The 25010-nt window shown below is 39.3% G+C and overlaps 1 protein-coding gene across 6 annotated transcripts in view; it reads right to left on the bottom strand.

The window, feature by feature from the left end:
- Positions 1-25010, bottom strand: part of SH3KBP1 (SH3 domain containing kinase binding protein 1) — a 336822-nt gene that overhangs the window by 198659 nt on the left and 113153 nt on the right. For all 6 annotated transcript variants that reach the window (XM_079122896.1, XM_079122898.1, XM_079122902.1 and 3 more), the window contains one exon: positions 3350-3473. In XM_079122896.1, coding sequence (XP_078979022.1) covers positions 3350-3473 — 124 coding nt within the window. The remainder of the gene's footprint in view (positions 1-3349; positions 3474-25010) is intronic.

Genomic DNA, 25010 nt, shown 5'->3' with positions numbered 1-25010 from the left:
GTTAATAACTCTCACAACTCCCATCATATTCAATCTTGCTTCTAAATTCATGGTTTGAATACTCTAAAAAAATTCTCTACATATCAAATATTCCAATATGGGAGCCCATCATTCTCTTACATGGGTTTAATGATAGAAGAAACAAAAGAATAAGTCATTATTAGAAGAAAACAGACAACTCTTTTCGTCTGGTTCATGAGAATGGACTTGGCTCTGAGAAGTTTTCACGTTTTCTGGCTACAAGTCATCAACATACTGGAATCTGGGATAACTTTAAGATATAAAATATCCATGCTGCAAGCTGACCTGAAAAAAATGACTTCTTATTTCTTGGGAAAGGCTTGTTTATTTAAAATAGGAAGATCCTCCACTGTGACCACAGGTGGGAACAGGCACAAGTGCCCCTGAGGTTCTAATACCCTGAATGTATAGTTGGTGACTGCCAAGCCATCTGGAAGGACCTGCTTTCCCTCTCAATTTCAGTCACATTTTTTTCTCAAATGGAAAGTCCATGGAGTCATTCCAGTACTTCCCTAACTCAACTCTAGTAATTTGCAAAAGTTACAACTGAAAAATGAAACTAGTCAGTCCCCCAACTAATGCTTCTGTGGTCCTGGTCTCTTCTCAAAGCTATGAATAGCTTTCTTCAAGCCCAAAGTATTTTCTGACTTTCTACAGGTGCCTGGGGAGGGTGAGCTCATCCCAGATAGTGAGGTACCACAACCTGTTTGCAATTGCTGCAAAGTGAAGCATGTCACAAAATGCAAAAACAGCTGGACATAATTGGGCAAAGTTCTTCAGGCAAGTCGCCCTCAAACCCGGCCCCAGTGAAGTGGTTCCATTTCAGAGGCAGGGTAGAAACAGATGTCACTCTTTCTTTATTAAGCCAGTTCCAAGTCTGTACCAAATGACAAGGCTTGTATAAATAAGAGTCATCTCATCTTGATAAAATTGAAGGAAAAGAAATTGTGTTAATTCTATTAAATTCTCACAGGGTTCAAAGCCAAATTATAAGTATAAATCATATATTCTAAGATAGCTCCCACACTAATGAATCAAAACAAGCTCATAAACCCTGAGAACAACTTCCCCCACTAACAGTCCTAAGAATGCTAATAGATCAAAACATCTAGAAGGTTTCTAGGGACAAAGCTTGACAGAAATCAAGGGGAGGGGGTAAACTTCAGTCATCCAACTCATAAAACTTTAAAAATTAGTTGGATGAAGTGTTTACCAGGAACTAGAATCACCCCACAGATTTAGTCTCTGATCCTTTTTTTAAGAGGAAAAAAGTGTTTTTTCATTGATTTGGGGTGGGAAAAAATGTAGCTTTTGAGTTCAATACAATGAACTATTTATCTGGTCTGACAAGGCCAATCAATCTCCCCCCTCCTGCTGTTTATTATAAGGAGTAGCAGAATACTGTTAGTCTTGATGGGGTGGGGGAGGGCCTACAGTCACCCGGGTCCTGGTACACAATGCTTCCCTTCAGCTGGGAATTTATGTTTGGCCCAGGTGACCCAGGAGGTCAGTGTGAAGCCTGGGACAGAATGATGATGGGTTGTTACAGGCTTCATATTTACAGAACATGTGTTCAGGTCTCACAGCCACTGGCATATTTAGTATTAAAAGGCCTAAGAGTAGATAAAAGCTTGGTCTTAATTTGGCTGCAGGTCTAAAGTAGAAGACTTTAAAAAGGAATGTAAATGGAGTAAGCCATCCCTTTGAATTTCATTTTTTCTGGTGAATAAAAAATTCCATTAGGGAAACTCAAAGGTCAGATTTTCAGTTGTAAAGAAACAATTACCTGAAAAGTTCTATTCCTTCGTTGATTTAAAGTTCTCAGGTAATTTTACTGAACTCATCCAGATAATTACCTTCATTCCTTACCTTAATTAATTCCTTCTCTTGTGAAATTAATTAATTACTTTAAATCTCTTATTGACTTTACAAAAACAGGGCTGGCTGGGGAGGCCTTGCTACTGGTCACCACGTGTGCAAATGCTGGGCCCACTGACCTGAGAAGAGCTAGAGGAAAGGGACAGCTCAGAGCAGCCAGGGAGGTTTGGCAATACAAAAAGAGCTCACTGAAGTTTAACTCTCATATCCAATGAGTCTCAGGCGTTTGGAAACTTATTTGAAAGAATGCAAGAAGCACTTTGAGGGAAAACTAGTTTGACAGCAATGTACGCTAAGTTCTTAAAATGGGAAACCCCCCTCCCCAACTTTGGGAGGATGGGGTTTTTAAAAAAGAAGAGAGAAGGAAAAGAAAGAAAATCCTATAGCTGCTAACCAACATGGGCCTCCAGCCAATATTTCATCTAAATAATTCAAAAAAGGAAATGTAACCCAGGGCAGCTGGAGGGGGGCAGAGGAAGAGACAGGAAGGAAGAGAGACACAAAGCTAATGTTTCCAGTGCTATGATCAATGGGCAGTTTATTGGACAAATTCTTATGCTGTCTAAATTTTATGAAAGATTAGCTGTTCTTTCCCATGGTTATGTAAACTTGCCTTCTTTTTTCTTGTTAATGGACCCCTTTGCTAGTACATTTCCTGCTCCTGCTATTGAACAGCTCTCTATTTCCCTTTAAGGAAGTAATAAGCCTGGGAAAAGTTGGCAGCTGAATGCTGACCTACTATGGCACAGTCAGCTCAGCTCAGCTCAGCTTAGTGAGTGCCCTGGCTGATCCAAGGTCAGGAAACGCCAGAGAAAATCTAGTGTGTCCACGGTACAGAATCGAGTAGGACTATTTCTGCAGTCTTATAGTCTCTCTCACATTGCTTTGAACACTTAACACCAGGGGAAGACACAGGAAAAAACGACAAGCTGATACCTAAAATTTACCTTGACATCTTTAAACAGGGAAAACAAGATTGTTAAAGGTTTCTGTGTAAATTGATATATTAACCATATCTTCATACATTCTGCCTCACAAACCCAGAGAGGCAGGCCCTGTGTTTGGGACTCAGCAGTTAGAAAAAGACCTGGATAGAGTTTGCCTTAAATAAAAAGAAGAGCATTGTCAGATACACACAGCTCAGCCTGCACATTACCATTCTCTAAATTCACCTTGCATCCATAAAAATAGATGTGAAAGCAGAAGCTAAAACCCTAAGGAAAAAAATCATTTACAAATTCTGTCAAGTTCCTGACTGTCAAAAAAGCATTTGTATTAGTTACCTTTATTATAGCTACTAGTTACTAGCCATATATAGGAGTTTCCGAAATTTATACCTAAAAGCAAAAGGGAAAAATTTTTCAGCAATGCAAAATTTGACACAGTTCACTCAGAAGTTTTCAGGTTTTGTTTGTGCACAGGGAGGGGGGCTTTTTCTCCTTTACCATACCTCGCTTATTGGTTCTTAAAATTGTTTCAGAAGACAGCAAAGAGTTTCCACTGGATACATCGTGCATGGGCTTTTCTGGAGCTTTGTTGGAGAGAGGGTCTTTCTTCATATCTTTCTTTATTTCCTGTGAGGACAGATGAAAAGAAAACAAGATTGTAGTTTGAAGTTTTAGGGTGCCTCTTTGTATTAAGCTTCATCTTTCTGGAAATTGAACTATAGTAATGCCAAATCAGCACCTAATCCTATTAAGTGGAATAATGCTCAGCATGATGAGGTGACCATCCCATGTGGTCATTCCATGTGACCATCAAGAGAATGACTGATACATAAAAGCCACCAAAGGGCTTTAAATGACAGCTTGTTCTACTTTTTGAACAATGACAAGCTTTGGACAAACAGACTCACCCCTTTAAAAGCTTTCTGATTTCTATTCTTCTCAACAGGGGCTTAGAAAACTGTATTCCCAAATCACCATTGTGCTCACAATTATACAAAACCCAAAAGATGATTTAGATTTGTTTACAGCCATCAAGTACCTCTGGCTTTTCAGCTTCTAACAAAGACAAAAATAAGGATGACAGACTAAAATAAGGACTATCATTCTTGGCCAGGGTTCAGCAGCCCACCACCCTACTGTGTAAATAAAATTTCATTGGAACATGACCACATTTTTTGCATGATTGGTTTAGTGCTATAATGGCAGACTTGAGTTGTTAAACTGAGACCAAAGCCTAACATATCTGACCTTTTAGAGAAAAAGTTTGCCTTGTCTAGGTGGATGCTTATCAAAGTTTCATTAAGATCAGGATTTTTAAAACCTGATGGCTGACAAAATTACAGGTTGAGCATCTCTAATCCCAAAACCCCAAATCCAAATTGCCCCAAATGTAAAACCTTTTGAGTGCTGACATGACAATCACAAGTGGAAATTCTACACTGACTTCAAATGATAGGTCATACTCAAAATGCAGGAGCACTAAAAACACTGTATAAAATTACCTTTAAGTTATGCATATATGAAACATGAATGAATTCTGTGTTTATACATCAGTATATCACCAAGATATGTCATTAGATAAATGCAAATATTCCAAATTTTTAAAAAAATCCTAAATCTAAAATGCTCCTAACCCCAAACACGCTGGATAAGGGATACTCAATCTTTATTTCAAATTACTTTAATAACTTGCATAATTCTACAATAAAGCATTCATAACTCAAAATCATAGTAACTCACAAAGCACAAGTCTGTTCACAGGAATTCTTCCCAAAAGGCTTGTCTGAACCCATGATCACTCTAAAGGGGAAAAATGAAAGCTTAGGAGTTAGACCTGAAGCTTGCCTAAATGGCAGGAAGGACTCACAGATAAGGGATGTGTGCTTTAAAAAAACCTGGGGTAAGAATTGGGGATGTGTTCCCTCTATAGAATGAGCAGGAAAGTGGTGAATTATGTAGGTGGCCATGATTAGGCCTCAGCAGAGGATGGAAGTAGAAAGAAAACAACTGCTTATCAAAACATTGCCAATGTCCCTAGGCGTCCTACACACTAGGAAATGAGTTAGTTACCATATCCAATTCCCCAACTGCTAGCTGTTCACAACAGCCTCAGCCTCTCTTCCTGTCTCACCAGGGCCCAACCAGAAACCAGCAACTAAGGCTGGTGCTTTGTGGGTTGAGAACTTCAGCTGGTATGCCAGAGCCCTAAGTAGGTGGAGCTCCAACCTAGGCCTCCACTGGTATCTCTGCACACCCCACAAAGTTGTATGTTCATGTATGCATGTACACAGACATCCACATCAGCAGCCCCCAGCACCTGCTAGAACAGTGGTTGCTGGGGGTTCCTGCAGCCTCACAGGAAGTTGGTGTTAGAGGACAATCGGCAAACATTGCCCACCTAAGCCACATGATGGCTGCCAGCCAGCTATGGCTCTAGAAACAAAGACAAAAAGCCACCAAGTTCATGCACTGCCCCAGTGGTTGCTTCTCTCGGGGGAAAACAGTAGCTCAAACCTCACTTTCCATCAGGGTGTGACCTATGACTGTGCACATATAAATTTCCCCCACCTACATGCAATGTGATACAGTAACACAACATCCAATTTTGTCAAGGAGTGATTCCAAGAAATTCAGTGGGTCAGGGGTGACATGGTCAGTGTTTACTTAGCGCTAGCTGCTAAAAGCACAAAGCTGGGGAAGGGCGATGAACGCAGCAGAGGTTGTAAGGCTGGGATAGCCACTAGATAGAGCCCCAGAAGCCACAGTTCTAAAGAATGCTCATTGTCCAACATGTCAAAGCAGTACACATGAGCAGCTGGCTGGGAAGGACCAATCCAATCAAAAGCAGGTAGGACTGAAATCCAGCAGCAGAAGGCTGACCCATAAACCCCAGATTCTTTCATTTTTCCAGTGATTATTTACATCTGTCAGAGGCCCAAGGTTGACTGAAATTTTTTTTAAATATTGTTTTTAGTTACAGATGGAAACAACACCTTTATTTTATTTACTTACTTTATGTGGTGCTGAGGATTTAACCCAGTGCCTTACCCATGCTAGGCAAGTGCTCTACCATCGAGCTATAGCCTCAGTCCCTGAATTTCTTAAGCTGCTTCTTAGATAGAAGGAAGGAGGGGACAAACTTAAAATATGTCCCACATTTTTCTTTTTAAGAGAAACCAATCAAGGGCATGGATGTGGTAGTGAATGGGGCAGGCTCCTCCCCCAGTCAACACCTGAACTCAATATCACTCCACCCAAGGCCAACACCTTTCTCCAACTACCCCTTCCCTCAGGGGAGAGGACCTGTCTTGTTTAACACCCTATCATCCACCAACTCACCCAGGCTGGAAAAGTCAGCATTAACCCCCCTAATAAATAAGTCACCCAGTGTGGCTTTATCTACTTCCTTAATCTCTATTTCTCTCTATTCCTCCTCTGTGGCCTTAAAAACATAAATACCAAGCAAAAGACTTAGACATTTCTCCAAAGAAAATATACAAATGGCCAATAAGCACATAACAAACTGCTCAACATCATTAGTCATTAGAGAAACAAAAATCAAAACCACAATGAGATATCCCTTCAAACCCAATAGGATAGCTAGAATTTAAAATGATGGAAAATAACAAGTATTGATGGGGCTGTGGAAAAATGGAACCTTGTATATTGCTGGAGGGTGTAAAATAGTAGTTTCTTTGGAACGCAGTATAGCAGTTTCTCAAAAAGTTAAACATAGAACTACCATATGACCCAACAATTTTAGAGATTCTGAAAAGAATTGAAAGCAGGAACTCAGACAGATGCTTGTATGCCAATGTTTACTGCATCATTATTCACAATAGTGAAAAGGTGAAAGTGAGCCACGTGTCCATGAACAGATAACCCAGATGTGGTACATCTATACAATGGAATATTATTCAACCTCAAAAGGAATAAAGTTCTGATACATTCCACAACATGGACGAGCCTAGAAAACATGTGAAGTGAATTAAGCCAGACACAAATGGACAAATATTATACATAATTCCACTTAACATGAAATATTTACAACAGGCAAATTCATACACACAGAAAGTAGATTAGAGGTTACCTGGAGTAGTGGGAGGGGAATGGGGAATTTGTATTTAATGTTTATAGGGTTTATGATTGGAGTGATGAAAAAGTTTTGGAATTAGACAATGGTGATAGTCGTGCAACATTGTAAATGTAATCAGTCCCACTGACTATACACTATAAATAGCTAAAATGGCAAATTTTGTTTTACACACACACACAAAAGAAAAAAACCCACATGAACAGCATCTAACATCTGAATTTATACCTGCTCTAAGAGCTTCACCTGGATGGCAGTTTTTCATCCACACAATAGACCTACTCACTGATATGTGAAACCAAGACACAGAGAGTTAAGGAAACAAGTAGGAGCCAGAACCGAAGCCCAATCTCTCTAACTTTAGAGCTTAGTTCATAACTAAGCTTCCCTGAGTCCTGACTAGATTATGATGTCACCCCACCTTCGTCTCTCCCCTTCCAGTTCAACCTCTGCACTGTCACAAGGGACACTCCTAAAACAAATGTCTGCTCTTGTGATCCACCTACTGAAATCTCTAGTTCCTTCCAAAAGACCACAGGCCAAATTCTTTCATTCAAAAACTTTTCAAATCACAACAAGCCACAAGTCCCTGTGCCTGCTTCTGGCTAAAAATATCTGGCATGTGTGCTGCCCCCATGGTACCAATTATCATGCAAATACAAGTTGGCTCACTACCTTAATGTTCACAGACTTCTGATGCCATAGGCTCCTATCTGTGTACTTTAAAAATGGGTGATGATATTAACAATGATATGGCCTTACATTGGCAAAGGTTTATATAAATTAAAGTGCTTTTATAGATATTTTCACTTGTTCCTCCAAATAACTTTGGGTGGGGAGGGGAATCTGGTTTTGCCAGCCATATATTTTTACACAGAAGAATAGTGAGACACAAAGAGAACACAAGAGAAGACAAAGGTCATAAAGCTAGTTAGGGGGAGAGCTCTCCCGCTACATCTCACCTACTAAGAAGAGACTATGTCACTTGAAGTCACTCTACCACTGGCTCCAGTGGGAACCATAGCTCTCCTCCATGTTTAAAGGATGCAGTGTACCACTTTACCCATGAGCACAAGACTATTGAGGTCTAAATCCGTGAAGTCCCACATTATCCACATAAACCAGCTCCTTCCTGCAGAGGAGGATGGACTTGGCATTAGAGCAACTCCTGCCTGCCTACAGTTGCCATACCTGGAGCTCTCCGAGGTTCTGATCCAAGTTTCTAGGACTCTGGATTTCCCAGGGCTGGGTGTTCCTAGCCTCCTACCTCACCCTCAGTCTCAGCTATCTGACGACTAGGCCCATGTGTAAAGAACCCCAGTATTACTATCCCAGTAGCAGAGGCTATACTCTGCCAGAACTGTGGGCCCCAAGGGTTTATTGGAATTCATACATGAATGCCTGCAAATATAAATCAGCAATGATTTTAGTTGCTTAAAGACAGTACAGAAGATGTCAGTAAACCTCTTTAGGTGACAAAAGAAACTCAGTTTCTCTTTACGTCCAATCTGATGCTTTAACAATGGAAATCTGGCATGGACACTAAGACTGAGGTCCTCAGCAAGAGATCAGTGCTGCAATGATGCTTGATGTATGTTCAAGGGCCACCGAGACAAGGAAAAGGAGAACTCCTCACAACATTCCTGCTTCCCTAAGGCATTGTGCTGAACAAAGCCAAAAGGGTTCACCCATATTCAGAAGCCAAACAGGGTCACTGGTGAAAAAAATTTTCCATCACACTCACCTGTAAACAGCAACCTCAGCAGGCCAACAGGTGATGTGTATATGACTGGCAGCTAAACTAAGGTAGTCTGCTTTCTAATAAGCAGAGTTGCCCTGAAGTGGGTGGCTGCTGAGCCAAGGTCATTCTCCCCCACCCACACACACAGCCTACCCCCATACATTCCATCTCTATAGGTGCTGGAGGTCTGACTGGCTTGGCTCTTTGAATTAGGTGGTCAGTCTCCAAACAAAATACTGCATGGCAAAACACCAACAAAAGTCTAATCTGATGGTCCCCTCTCTCCTCTCATTCTTCATGTCTTTCATCAACGATGACACAGGTTAAGGCACAGGATTCATGATGAATGAAGAGAATGATGCTTTGAGTCAGAAAACTAGTACTAGCCATGGCAGCATCATTTACTAGGGGTGTGACCTTGGGGGCAAAACTTAAAGCATCAAAGCAGTCCTTTTGTCATCTGTAAAAGAGCCCTAATGCTAAATGTGCCATCACAGAGATGTCTTCAGGATTAAATAGAATTGGAGAGTAGTATACAAGATATTATTTACTGTCATTTTAAAATAGCAAGTGCAATAAAAAAAATACATGTAACAGATGAACTTTACAGTGATAATTTTGAGTGAAAGAAGCCAGACACAAAAGATTACAACTACAATTTCACTTATATGAAGTTCAGCAATGGGCAAAATTAATCACTGGTGAGAGATCTCACAATAGCAGTTACCTTTGGGGAGGCATTGACAAGGAGGGGTAGGAGGGAGCCTGCTGAGAAGATGAAAATGTTCCATAATTTGGTCTGGGCAATGGTTATACAGGTGTACACATACTGAAAAATTCACTGAACTGTACTTCTAAGACCTCTACACTTTATTGCAGGCTATTTCAACTTAAAAGAACAACATAAATGCTTAAAGTAGAAGACAGTTTAAATATTAGCACATTTGAGTCAAAATGTGCTAATATTTTGTCCTAGAAGATCAAAAACATGAAAAGCAAGTGCTCAGATGTTTTACTGTTCATCTCAGGTGGTGGGAAGCTTTCTGGGATCAACATTAAGGGAATGGATAGTTGCAGTGTGCCAGATGCAGCCTATGGAGTGGGTGAGCCAAGGGATGTCTCATCTCATTTACACAATCAGCTGAATGGATCCTTGCTCTTCACCCCAGCTGCCTTCTTCCTGTCTTGCAATATTTCCTTCTCTCCTGCCACCAATAGTGCATGCACAGAGAGCAAGATGGTATCACAGACACAAGGGGGAGCTCGGCGCCACCATGACCTGCCCAGAATGCTGGTCCTGGAACTTCCCTTTGCTTTAGGAGGGATAAGAGATGCCTGGGCAGGGCCCCCAGAGTTCATGCTAGAAGCAGGGCAGGAAAAACAGGCATCATTTGTCCCTTCAATTCTGGTCCATTCCTTTCTGGAGGCAAAGCTTCTTTTGGAGCCAGACATGGCTATAGGATCACAGCTGTGCCCCCTGCTATAGTTCATAGAAAACCATTTTGCAAAATTACCACTGGCTGGAGATAAAAGAAAAATCACTAAAACTGAATCTGTATGCCAAATCTACCAATCAAGAGAATTTTGAATGGATAGAAAACCCTAGAAATAGCACGTAGCTCCTTCACATGCCTATCTTCCTCCCCACTACACCAAAGGCAAGTTGGAGGAGCAACCCCCCTTTGCATATGTTCATAGCATGCTGAGCCTACTCTCCCAGTCTTTAACTCATTTCAGGAAAGGCTAGTGCGTCTCAGAACACATAGGGAAAGACAGCAGGGATTCTGAGAGCAATAGCAATAAGACAATGGACACTTTAGCTCAATCTGAAGGAGTGTTTATTTAAAAAAATAGGCATGTGTGTGTATAATTACCATAATAAAATACCCATGCAATCAAATCACAAAATGCACCCACTTCATTAGAGAAAATTATAAAGGGATATATATATATATATATGAATTCATATATATATATATGAATATGTATATCCATCCACACATGTATATTTAAAGTAAATATGGCAAGATAAGGCAAGATGGTGGGCACACTGGTATTTGTTATATGGTTGAAATCTTTCATTATTTCCCCTAAAAATTACATAGTGAAACCACACTGATGTCTCACACCACAATGGCTTTCTCATATTTACAAAATATGCTGTTACTTAGAAAAATGCTTTGACATGTAATCACAAAAATACATTTTCAGCTCAAAGCTAATAAGGAAAAAAATTTTAATGTAAGAGGATACCTAGTACCATATTTTATGTCAGCCTTCAACTGCATATTTAAAACATTGTATACTTAAGGTATTATCTCCCCAAAATCACTGATGATATGAACAGGAAAATAACAAGAACATGAGAATGAGATCAAGAATCTCTTGACCTATAGGGTGGGGATGAAAGAATGCTGCCAAGAACACAACTGTTGGATACTGGACATAGATAAGAAGGGTTAATCTTTTTTTTTATTGTAAACAAATGGGATACATGTTGTTTCTCTGTTTGTACATGGAGTAAAGGCATACCATTTGTGTAATCATAAATTTACATAGAGCAATGTTCTTTGATTCATTCAGTTATTTTTCCCCTTCCCCCCACCCCTCCCACCCATCTTTTCCCTCTGTACAGTGCTTCCTTCCTCCATACTTGCCCCTCTCCCTAACCCTAACTCTAACCCTAACACTAACCCTTCCCTCCCTCCCATTATGTGTCATCCTCCACTTATTAGCGATATCATTCGTCCTTTGGCTTTTTGAGATTGGCTTATCTCACTTAGCATGATATTCTCCAATTTCATCCATTTGCCTGCAAATGCCATAATTTTATCATTCTTCATGGCTGAGTAATATTCCATCGTATATATATACCACAGTTTCTTTATCCACTCATCAATTGAAGGGCATCTAGGTTAGTTCCACAGTCTGGCTATTGTGAATTGAGCAGCTATGAACATTGATGTGGCTGTATCTCTGTAGTATGCTGATTTTAAGTCCTTTGGGTATAGGCCAAGGAGTGGGATAGCTGGGTCAAATGGTGGTTCCATTCCAAGTTTTCTAAGGAATCTCCACACTGCTTTCCAGAGTGGCTGCACTAATTTGCAGCCCCACCAGCAATGTATGAGTGTACCTTTCTCCCCACATCCTCGCCAACACCTGTTGTTGCTCGTATTCTTGATAATCGCCATTCTAATTGGGGTGACATGGAATCTTAGGGTGGTTTTGATTTGCATTTCTCTTATTACTAGAGATGTTGAACATTTTTCCATATGTTTGTTGATTGCTTGTAGATCTTCTTCTGTGAAGTGTCTATTCATTTCCTTAGCCCATTTGTCAACTGGATTATTTGAATTCTTGGAGTAGAGTTTTTTGAGTTCTTTATAGATTCTGGAGATTAGTGCTCTATCTGAAGTATGAGTGGCAAAGATATTCTCCCACTCTGTAGGCTCTTTCTTCGCATTGCTGATAGTTTCCTTTGCTGAGAGAAAGCTTTTTAGTTTGAATCTATCCCAGTTATTGATTCTTGCTTTTATTTCTTGTGCTATGGGAGTCCTGTTAAGGAAGTCTGGACCTAAGCTGACATGTTGAAGATCTGGACCTACTTTGTCTTCTATAATCTGCAGGGTCTCTGGTCTGATTCCGAGGTCCTTAATCCATTTTGAGTTTAGTTTCGTGCATGGTGAGAGATATGGGTTTAGTTTCATTCTGTTGCATATGGATTTCCAATTCTCCCAGCACCATTTGTTGAAGAGGCTATCTTTTCTCCATTGCATATTTTTGGCCCCTTTGTCTAGTATGAGGAAATTGTATTTATTTGGGTTTGTGTCCGTGTCCTCTATTCTGTACCATTAATCTACCTTTCTATTTTGGTACCAATACCATGCTGTTTTTGTTACTATTGCTTTGTAGTAGAGTTGAAGATCTGGTATTGCAATACCCCCTGTTTCACTCTTCCTGCTAAGGATTGCTTTAGCTATTCTGGGTTTCTTATTCTTCCAGATTAATTTCATAATTGCTTGCTCTATTTCTGTAAGGTACGTCATTGGGATTTTAATTGGAATTGCATTGAATCTGTATAGCACTTTAGGTAGTATGGCCATTTTGATAATATTAATTCTTCCTATCCAAGAACATGGAAGATCTTTCCATCTTCTAAGGTGTTCTTTAATTTCTTTCTTTAGTGTTGTATAGTTCTCATTGTAGAGGTCTTTCACCTCTTTTGTGAGATTGATTCCCAAGTATTTTATTTTTTTCGAGGTTATTGTGAATGGGGTAGTTTTCCTAATTTCTCTTTCTGAAGATTCATCACTTATGTATAAAAATGCATTGGATTTATGAGCATTGATCTTGTAACCTGCTACTTTACTGAATTCACTTATGAGTTCTAAGAGTTTTCTGGTGGAATTTCCAGGTTCCTCTAAATATATAATCATGTCATCAGCGAACAGGGATAGTTTGAGTTCTTCTTTTCCAATTCGTATCCCTTTAATTTCTTTGGTCTGTCTAATTGCTCTGGCTAGAGTCTCAAGAATGATGTTGAATAGAAGTGGTGAAAGAGGGCATCCCTGCCTTGTTCCAGTTTTTAGGGGGAATGCTTTCAGTTTTTCACCATTTAGAATGATATTAGCCATGGGCTTATCATAAATGGACTTTACAATGTTAAGGAATGTTCCCACTATCCCTATTCTAGATGATCACCACTGCATCAAAAGGTGCCAATATCAACCAAGTATTTGGACACACTTTAGAGGACACTTAATAAATATTTGTCAAGTGAATGGTCAATTAAGTGAAGTGTTATAGATACAACAACTATCTACAGATGTGTGTGGGGGTGGGGGTTATTCAATGAAGTGCAAAGCTGTGACAACATGAAGATCTTTGTCATCGCTACAGAAATACACTGGGATTCCTTGGATCACCCTCAACTTCTCACTTCAGAAGACATAGATCTGGCTTAAGAGTAGTAGAAGGTGATAACAATAAGAAAATTCACACAGTGCCTCATTTTTAAAAAACAAGCAGTACTTTTTTCTTTGTTTGAATGAGAATATTAGACACTCAAAATAAATGTACTCATTTTAAAATTTAACCTTAAAGCACTAGAAGAAAACACGAAAGAATGTGTTTACACTCTGAGTAGAGAAGACAAGTTGACACTGACACAGAGTCCAGATGCCACAAAAAAAAGGGTCAATGAATTACAGAAAGTGTTAAATATGCCAGGCACGGTGGTGCATGCCTGTAATCCCAGTGGCTCAGGAGGCTGAGGCAGGAGGATCCCAAGTTCAAAGCCAGTCTCAGCAACTTAGTGAGACCCTGTCTAAAATAAAAAATAAACAGGGCTGGGGATATAGCTCAGTGGTAAAGCACCCGTGGGTTCAACCCCTGGTACCAAATAAATAAATAAATGCCTATGCCTTTTGACTAGTATTTTCACTTCTAGGAATTTAAACTATAAATATATTTGTACATGTGCAAAATGGCATATGTATAAGATTAACTGTTATGGCACTGCTTAAATTAGCAGAACGCTGAAAGAATGTAACTCTGAGACAGTAGGGGGGCTGGTTACAAGAGACCATAAATCCATTCCATGTAATTCTCTCCAGGAATGAGGCCGGTCTGTACGTTCTAATAAGGACAATTGCCAAGACATATTGCTAGGTCAAAAAGCATCTAAATGTATGCTAGTATTTATATGATTTGTGTGCCTGCCTCAATGAGTAATATAGAACCCACACGAAACAGAAAACTGTGGCTGCCTCCAGGGAGGAAAAGAGGGTAGCTGAGGGCCAGGGAATGCTTATATTTTGTCGGTTTTAACTGGTACCGTGTGCTTGTGCTACCTATTCAATTTTTTAATTTAAAAATTAAATAATTAAAATACATTTACTATTTCTGGATCATTATTGATTATTGACTGCTACTTTTTTTTTTTTTGCAAAGAAGCAGGAAGTTGACACTGTCTCCTAATAAGAATTTACCTATATCATCATCACTGCTAGTTTTAAAAGACCCTAATGCCAATGGTCACAGTAATGACACTGTTTGCTAACATATGTAAAGTTTTATAGAAAGTTCTCCAGTGCAAGCAGGACAAAACTAAGCTGTGGGGAAAATTATGCCTGGCTCAATCAATCAGTTTTTCCAATTATATGATATAAAATTTAAGATTCATAAAATGTAAGCATAACTAATGGCATAATAATCAAGAAAAATAAAATTCATAAGAAAGCAATATTAAGTCTTATTTATAGTCCTATTATCCAGTGTGCTTTGATGCCCAGAATGTAATCATGACCACCATGCTAAACACTTTGGGATTGGTTAATAATGCTCCAGTAGGTTAATTACAAAACCTCAAGTTAAGCTCCCAGACATGGGCACTTTCCCTTATCAAAGTCTCTACTGAAAAAAAAAATTAAGTGTTTCTTATGACATTATACCTACTCCCTGGAACAGCACCCAAACACAGGAACTTCTGGATCACATGCTAGGTAAGAAGCTGGCTCTTGGAGGGGGAAAAAAAGGAAGAAGTGATAATCAAGGTCCAACAGCCACTTCTATTGCCTTTTTAATAATTTGATGATGGGGCCTGTGACTTTGGTGGAATCCCTGTCCCAGAGTTTTCCCCCGTCCTGTAAGTTTGGGTCCTTAAGTCAGCCCCTCAGGTGCTCTCTGAGCACCTCAGGAGAAGGAATAAGTCTCACTCATCTTTTGGGATGCCCAGGCACTTGATGAACAAACACTAGCCATTATAAATTGCTGTATCATTCTTATAACAGATATTAGAGGACCTTCTATGTGCCAGATATAAATGAAAGAAGTATGGACATCTAACTCAATGTAAATTTTTACAGTCACAATTGCTCCTAAGACTAATAACCTAATGGAAAAAATTCAAATGCATTAAGATCTTTTAAAATATAAAAGGAAACTGAATATAGTTTTCATTTTCCTAAGTCTTATAAAAATATGAAATTAGCTTAGAATTATTAAGAGTATACTGTGGGCAAGGTACTATTTTAAAGGGTTTACATGGACTAACACATTATGCTTGCAACACTAAAAGTAGGGGCCATTATTGTCTCTATTTGACAGATGGGGAAAGTGGATCCCAAGAGGGGACAAACACACAGGCAAGAAGTGGCTGATGAGGCTGGCTCCAGCAGTCCTGCAGCTGAGTTCCCATTCCTAGCAGCCACAACATACTCTGCCCACACAATATGTATGCTCCCTAAGGCTGCTCTTCTCTTGCTTCATAAACTCCCATTTCAAACAGGAGAGACAAGAAAAATGACTATAGTATGAACTTTCAGCAGTGACCAGCTTGTGAGTGTCAGTGATCTGAAAGCCACCCCCCAGTAAAGAAATTCTTGAATTTTTACCAACAAAAAAGCACCTGTTACAAGAATGTTTATATACATTTTCATCCAAGATAACTTGATTGTCAAGAATAAATTATTCTAAGCCCGTGACAAAACAATGCCATTTCATGCTCATTTCCTGATTAAAGCTTTTAGGCAGCTGGGCATTTTCATTTCTCCGAGCTGTAGGGAGCTATGCAAATTTCCACTCAGCAACTCTAAGATCATTAATCTAAGGAAAGCATGTGCCAACAGAATACCGAATTTTATATTGTTTCAGTAGAGGAGAGGAGGGGCAGGTTAATCTAATTAGCCTATGTATGGTCACCTGACTGCAGTTAACAAAAAGATCAAATGCTAAATTGTACAATCAGCACAAACTCCTAAGTAATGAGGCATTTCACATCACAAAAGGAATGGAGGGGGGATTCTTCCGTTGCTTGAAAGCAAATACTGTAGCAATAAAAATAATTATACTGAGCTTATATGAATGATAGGCAGAGCATTTTAATTATCACAAGGAGCTCGGAGCATAACTATAAATCAATGTCTCTGTCTCACTGGCTTGCACGTGCGCACGCACACACACACACTCTCTCTCTCTCTCTCTCTCTCTCTCTCTCAATAAAACTAGAAGATCCTTCTAGTGAACAAGGACTAACTGGAGCCGAAGTTGTCAGGAACCAGACACAAGTGGGCTCCTAGAATTAGACTCACCCTGTAGCCACAGCCATGCATTTGCACTTAACACTCAGGGCCTGCTGCTGTTGCTTCTCTCTCCAGTAAGCAGCAGCTGGGTCTGGAAAGGCAGCAGCCTGGCACAGGCAGCTGACACTTCAACTCAAGTTCCACCTGATACTGCTGAGGGTGGAACCTCTGTGCCTCGATTTTGTCCATTGTAAAATGGGAGATTAAGATATCTTGAAGATCAAATAGGATCTTGTGAATGAAAGCAGACTTTGTGGTCTAGAATTCTTAAGCTCCATAGGCAGGAGGGAGAATTCCACCTGCTAAAAGACATGGGCCAGGTACTAAAGGGCAGTTGAGTATTAAAAGAATGACTTCTTAGTATACAATTCCTAGTATGGTTGATCCTACAAAAGTAAAAAAATTAATTTCCATGAAGTCTCTCTCAGAAGGTTACTGGCTGGAAGAAGTGTGTGTCACCAAATCAGGGAAAGTAATGCAAGAGAGAGAAGGATCTGTACCAGATCCTGTATCTGTACCCAGGGCCCAGTGCAGTCAGCATGAGAGGTGACAGAAATTTCCTGGCTAACAGCTTGGTAGGGTAGCACCTTAGAGAGCAACCAAGTCAGAGTGAAGCAGGAGTTAAAAGACTCTGTGAGGTCTCTGATATTTTTTCCAGTGAGGCAAAGAGGGGGAGGGGGAGAGATTTGGCATTAAGAGGCATTTTACAGAGCTGTTTAGTTCAAGATTTAGTTGTCAACAAACAATAAAAGACAATTATTATCTCTAGAGAAAATTAAAAATTACATGAGGAAATTAGAGTGTGTATATATATATGGAGGGATGGGGGAGGGAGGGGGAGGGGGAGGGGGAGAGAGGGGGGGAGAGAGAGAGAGAGAGAGAGAGAGAGAGAGAGAGAGAGAGAGAAAGTCTGAGTACTGGGGATTGAATCCAGGGGTGCTCTACTGCTGAGCTACAGCCTCAGCCCTTTTTATTTTCAAGCAAGGTCTCCTTTGGTCGCTGAGGCTGGCCTCGAACTTGCAAACTTGCGATCCCCCTGCTTCAGCCTCCTGAGTTGCTGGAATTACAGGCATGTGCCAGGGCCCTTGCCCAAATTGGAAAATATTCTAATTCTGCTTCAGTACTCAATATCAATGTTGCTACATTAATGAAAACATTTAAGTATAACTTAAACCAAAACCTGAAATAAGAGGATCTAAGGGACGATAGCTACGTGAGAGTGAGAGCAAAGGGAGCTGAAATCTTCAGCCACTATAATAATTAACATCTGGAATCAGCAAATCAAGAGAGTGGTGTGTGAATATTATTCAGGAGTACAAGAAGCAACAGGTAGGAGGAAGCGTGACTGCCTCCTAGAATTAAGGCACAACATAGAGAAAGGGGTGAGGGAGGCTGCATACTCACGTCTTAGCACTATATGACCTATGAAACTCTGTGACTGCCTATATGTATATAAAAATCATTCAAAAATTAACAATAGTCAGGCATGGTGGCACACACCTAGAATCCCAGTGACTCAGGAAGCTGAGGAAGGAGAATCCTAAGTTCCTGGCCATTATGGACAACTTAGTGAGACTGTCTCAAAATAAAAAACTAAAAGGGATGGGTACCTAGCTCAGTGGTAAGGCACCCCTGGGTTCAATCCCCAATAAAAAAAATTAACAATAATTTTAAAGTTACATATGCTCATTCCAAAAAATAAATAGTAAAAGAGGGTACACAGCAAAAGTAAAACTGCAACTATTTCCCAGTAAAATCCTAGTCCTCCTCCTCTATAAAACATTAATGAGGTATGTATGTCTACATATATGGTTCTGCTTGTTTTTGTTGTTTTGTTTTTTGAGGTGCAATCACACCTCACAATTTTTCCCAGGCTGGCCTTGAACTCACAATCCTCCTGCCTTAGGCTTCCAAACAGCTGGGATTACAGGCACATGCTTCCAACTACCCATCTGTCTTTAACGAAAATAGACTCATACAATGTGTGGCATTATGCATCTTGCTTTCTTCTGTTTAACCATATATGTTGGCCATAATCCCCCTCAGAGTTCTGCTTCTCTTCCTCAGAGTGGCACAGAATCCAGCTGTAGGACAGATCAGTGACAACCTGGTTACACAGGAAAGTAAATGTTGGAACATGGAAGTCTCACCAATTAGGACCACCCAGATTAAAGGGCATTAAATCAGAGCTGGGGGTGAGGGGCACACGGGAGAAAAGGAGGATGAAAAATTTTTGCTGCAATATCTCCTTCAGGGGTTTAGTGATATTGAACATCTTTTCATATGCTTGTTGGACATTTGTATATATTCTTTGGAGGACTGTCTATTCAAGGCCTTTGCATATTTTTAATTAAGTTATTTGATTTTTTTGTCATTGTTCAAATCGTAGGAGTTCTTTATGTATTCTAGATATTTACCTCTTATCAGATATTTGATTTACAAATATTTTCTTGCTATAGGTTACTTTTCCACTGTGTTGATTATGTCCTTTGATTTATAGAGGTTTTTACTTCTTATTTAATCTAATTTCTTTTTACTTTTCTTGTCAGGGTGCCTCCCTTTTAGAAGACCCTTCTAAGCCAAGTCCGGTGGTATACGCCTGTAATCCTAGGGGCTCAGGAAGCTGAGGCAGGAGGATCTCAAGTTCAAAGCCAGTCTCAGCAACTTAGCAAGGCCCTCAGCAACTCAGTGAGACCCTATCTCTAAATAAAATATAAAAAGGGCTAGGGATGTGGCTCAGTAGTTAAGTGCACATGGGTTCAATCCCGGGTACCAAAAAAAAAAAGAAAGAAAAAAAAAAAAAAACCACCTTGTGCACCCGGACTCCTTCCTTGTCAGGGCACACCTGGAATGCAGCTTTTGAAGAGCTACTTTAAAAGCCCTCTGTTCTCAATTATGGGCAGAATCACAACCTCTGGGACAGGAGTCCCCTGTGTTTCTCCTTTGCTAGCAAAGCAATAAAACATTTTCCTTTTTCTCAATACCATGTGCTCCTTATTAAATTGGCACCAGGGACAAGGACCAAGCTTCCAATAACCACAATGCAGAGTATTACAGGACAGAGAGCAGTGTGACTAAAGGTACTAGTAAGAACGGAAGCTGGGGCCACTCACTCTGCCTGGGAGAAATCAGGAATGTCTTTCCAAAGGAACAACATACCAAGGTGATCTTAAAAAATGAATAGAATTTGGAGGGTCTAAAAAAGAGCAGGCCAGAAGGGAAAATTTCACATTTTCTTCCACATTCTGACATTAGAATTGAAATCTCAGAAATTATTCCTTTTCTAAGAAGTCACATCTGCTTTCAGATAGTAGCTGTGAGGTGATTTCTTTTTTTTTTTTTTAATAAGGAAACACACTCAGCTGAATTTCTGAATCTCCCTTTAATAAACAATTCACAAACTTTTTCCCAGCAAACTATTTTTAGAGTAGAAAGGGATTTTTTTTTTCAAAAGAAGCAGCACCAGCTCATATTTATAAGATTTGTCCTCAAAGCTTAAAAATAGATCTAAAACTTTAGTGCCAGCCCTGCCCCACCCTCACCACTCAGTATCAGAAAGGCAGACACAGCATGCCTGGGACTCCGGATTTTTTAAAGTCAGACTGCTAATCTGTCTTCTTAGCATGCTCACAGTAAATAGCAGGTGAGGGGAATAACTAAGGAAAAGAATCATTATTGATGGTATTCTCCTTTCTCCTTTGGCACATGCTGGGAAGCTGCAGTAATTAACTGGCTGAGATACAGAACAATTTCTCAACTTGCCCTTGTCCTTCAATGATAAACCTCCCTGCCCCCACATCAGTCCAGTAGCTTAGCTTCAGTTCATGCAGAGCTTTGGTGTTTTTTTGTTTTTTTTTTTTTTAATTTGGAAGTTAATTTGCTCTGAATCCAGAGCACACTGGGGAGTCTGACAAATGGAAATGCAGAGTGATTTTAGGTCACACATAGGAACATGTGTCGATAATAATGCATCCCATTGGTATCAATTTTCCAATAGACTGCAATCAAACACAACACACAGACACACGAAACACACACATCAGCTGCAATTTATCAGATTTTTACCCATCCAAAAACACAAAGGGACAGAATTGCAGGATTTATTACCTTCCGTGGGTACCTTGTTGCTCTATGTCCATTTAGGCCAATCAGCTATAACCACCCTGGCTCAGCAATAACAGAGTACTTTCAAAAGGTTAAATACCATTTAAGTATTTTAAGGCTCCATGACACATTCAAGGAAGAAAGCACACAGCAATATCTGGGGTTCAAACAAAATTAATAGCACCACTGTACAATTCACACCCCACCTTATAAATGAGAAACTCAGATTCAATATATGTTGTCCAAAACCCAAATAACCACTTAGAATAAAGCTAAAATCCACCTAATATAACTGACTCTGCCACTCAGTCAAATGGCATGTGCCATGGGCATTCCCAGACACACCAAACAATTTCAGCTGGCACTTATCTAAGAATTTAGATAACACAGGAAAAAAACTGTATTCTCCTGAAGGAAAAAAAAAAAAAAACATACCAAATAACGATTTATGGTGTCTGTATTTGGAAGAAACAGGATATGCTGAGTTTTCAACATAAAATAGATATTCACAATAGAAAGATTAAAGTGAAGTCAAATTTTTCCACACTGATCCCCAATTAGACTTATTTTGATCAGTTATCCTATGGCCTGATTTATGATTCAACAGATGAGTCTGCATTAGTTATTTCAGATATTTCCTACATCCACAAAAGCCTAGATAGGGCTGTTGGAGGCATTCTGGTTAAAAAGGCAAAGAACTCAACCTTCTACATCTTGTGTTTATGTTTGTCCAAGATTAGCATTCATATATATGTGTATGTATGTGTGTGTCTATATATGTATCTTACTAATTAAAAATTATATATTACATAAATATACATATAATTTATAGTTAGTAAGATCCTTGTTTTTACCCCAAGTAAAGTTTCCTTTCTAGAAATATGAAACTTTCTGTTAACTATAAAAGGTTTTTGTTCTATTTATAAGATCATGTTGAATAGGACTGGGGGTGTAGCTCAGTGGTACAGCACTTACCTATCATGAGCAAAGCCCTGGATTCGATCTCCAGCAGGGCAAGAAAAAAAATTATGTTGAGAAATATTATTGTAAACCTGCATTATAATTTATTTTCATTGTAAACATTCATGGCATGCTTTTGCTACTTTTCAAAGCAATATTATTATTGATTCAGCATCACCAACAAAAGGAAAAATGTCTTAGCTATGTTCTAGGCACAGATATCCAAAGCTATGGTGCCCTGTGTAAGACTGACTTTACTCATAACATAAAGTGCTCAAATTGCACAGGGCACTTCAAGTTTTTCACAAGTAATACAGTATGTGATTGTATTAAGCCACAAAACTGAATTCTTACATTCCAGTTTGAGTTCTAGAGTAATAAAGATAAATAAAACCCCTAGAAAAATTTCTAAGCCTATTGTAACAATTGACTTTAACTCTGATTTTCTCCCTCATCAATATCATGGTGAATTCCTAAATGGCAAATAAGCTAGTCAATATCAAATAATCATAAAACCAGAGAGTAAAGGTCAGAATTTTATTCTTTCCAAGTTCTTATGTCAAACTTCTGAAAATTTCAGCCCAGAACCCAGCTCTCCCTTTGTATCATCAGCTCATTCTTGTAGTTCAATGGTAGAGCACTTGCCTAGCAAGTGCAAAGCCCTGGGTTCAAACCCCAGTATTACCAAAGAAAGAAAGAAAAGAAACTGTATATGAACAGTACAGACCAGGAATTTTTATGTTGAAATTCATGGAAAAACATCTAAATCTAAAAATGGGCAAAGGTTATGAAAAGTTTGCCAAAGAAGAAATATCTATGGCAAGCAGACATATGAAAATATACTTGGGCTGGGGTTGTGGCTCAGTGGTAGCATGCTCATCTACCATGTATGAGGTCCTGGGTTCAATCCTCAGCACCACATTAAAAAAAGTAAAATGAAGTTATAAAAAAATTCAAGTGTATTTGAATTGAATTGAATGTCAAAATACAAAATATACTTGAATTCACTAGCAACCAGAGATTCAAATTTCAAACACAGATAAATGCAAGGTACCGCAGGACCCAATACATTTTTAAGGCTGATTCTACCCAGGGAATGAGGGATGTTATTTGCAGAAGTCTGAGTTGGCACACTGGGAAAGACCAGTTGGCAGTACAAATTATACAAAAGGACAGGAAGAAAGAGTGAGGGGGAATAATATTCATACTCTAAACCCAGCAGCTCTTGTTATATATAGGTGCTTATCTAGGGAAGTAATCACAGATATGTTCAAAGGAGGAGTTAAAGGATGTCCACAGTTTGTTCTTTATAAGAAAAATAGAGAAGGCTAAGATATTAACCATCAGGGCACTATTAAGATAGGTCTGTGGGCTTGCAAAGACCACTGCTGAGAGTGGCCGTGATTCCTAGGAGCCCCCAATGCTCTGAGAGAGTAGCTGCAGATTACGGCACCAACACCATGAAGTTTAGGCTCCCCACACCTGCCTTAAGAGTACAACTCTGCTTCCAGCTCTTTTGCCTTGGAGGAAAGGATTCTACAACTTTAAAGAGCTTGCAAAACATTGACAAGGTTCATAACTTTCCTATGTTCTTATATGAATACACTACCAGTGAAACTCCACATATGTACAACCACAAGAATGGAATCCTAATTAGGATAAGTTATACTCCATGTATGTAGATATGTCAAAATACACTCTACTGTCATGCATACCTAAAAGGAACCAAAAAACAATTACCAAGATTGCAGACAATTAAGAGACATTATGTTAAACTTTAAAAACAGTTTGAAGTTTATGTTATGTATATTTTACCACAATTAAAATTTTTTTAAAAATTGGGCTACAAAATGCCACCTTCAGTAAATATGATATCCTTTTGTAGTAAAATAACAAACACATATCCATATTTAAGGCAAACAACTGTCTAGAAAGTGAATTCTCGGGTTGGGGAGATAGCTCAGTCGGTAGAGTGCTTGCCTTGCATGCACAAGGCCCTGGGTTCGATCCCCAGCACCGCAAAAAAAAAAAAAAAAAAAAAAAAAAAAAAGAAAGTGAATTCTCCACCATGGTTATCTCTAGGAGGCTGGATGACACTTTTTCATTTCTAGTTCTTGTGTTCATTTTGCAAATTTTAAATGTGTACATCATTTAATAAAGAAAATTACTGTATCGGTGGTAGAAAACAATAAGAAACTCATAACATTGGTAAAATGGAAGAGAAAAACAGGAAAAATACATTATGAAAGTTATTTTTATTTTCAATAAATACACAAAAGCTGTACATATTAATGGCGTGCTGTGTGATGTTTCAATGCATGTATATGTAACAGTGGTCTCTTCACCTTTTGAACATAGCTCTGAGGCTTATTTTAAAAAGGCCATGTTTTCCTTTTCCTCTTTCTCTCCCCTTCCCTATCCTGGGGGCTGGGATCAAGACCACCTTGAGTTATCTGTGCTCCACAGGAAGGAGATGTCTGCCAGAGGATCTAGAAGTGAATATCTCCCAAATCAACAAGTGAATCCTAACACACCATCAGGCACCCTGGGAACCCCTGTCAGGGCACACCTGGAACGCAGCCTTTGAATAGTTCCTTTAAAATCCCCCTGTTCCTCCTGGAGGGCAGAATCACAGCCTCTGGGACAAGAGCCCCCTGTGTTTCTCCTTTGCTAGCAAACCAATAAAACAACTTTTTCCTTTTTCTCAAAAACATGTCCTCATTATTAAATTGGCATTAATTGGCATTGGGGACAAGGACCAAGCTCTCAGTTACATATACATTAGGTAAACAGTTTAAACATCTATCTCCTCAAACATTTATCAATTATTTATAGCAAAAACATTAAAAACTCTTTCTTCTAGTTTTTCGGGATGTACAAAATCACTATCTCCATCTACCCTACTGTACAGTAAGTGGCACACTAGAACTTCTTGCTCCTTTCTAACTATAACTAAGTACCTATCGATCTATCTACCTCTCCCCACCCCTCCTCCCTAACTCTCCCCAGCTTCTGGTAACCAGCAGCAATTCTATGAGATCTTTTTTAGATTCCACATATTGCTAGGGGACAGACAGATGAGGATGGTGGAAACATGAGGTTAAGGGAATCATTCTATAAAATAGGCCTGCTGTGCTGACCCCCACATGCTTTCTTTGCCAAAAGGCAATTTACCTGCAACCATG

Source organism: Sciurus vulgaris (assembly GCF_902686455.1).
Source record: "Sciurus vulgaris genome assembly, chromosome: X".
Lineage (NCBI taxonomy): Eukaryota > Metazoa > Chordata > Mammalia > Rodentia > Sciuridae > Sciurus > Sciurus vulgaris.
This window is presented reverse-complemented; position numbering and strand designations above follow the sequence as displayed.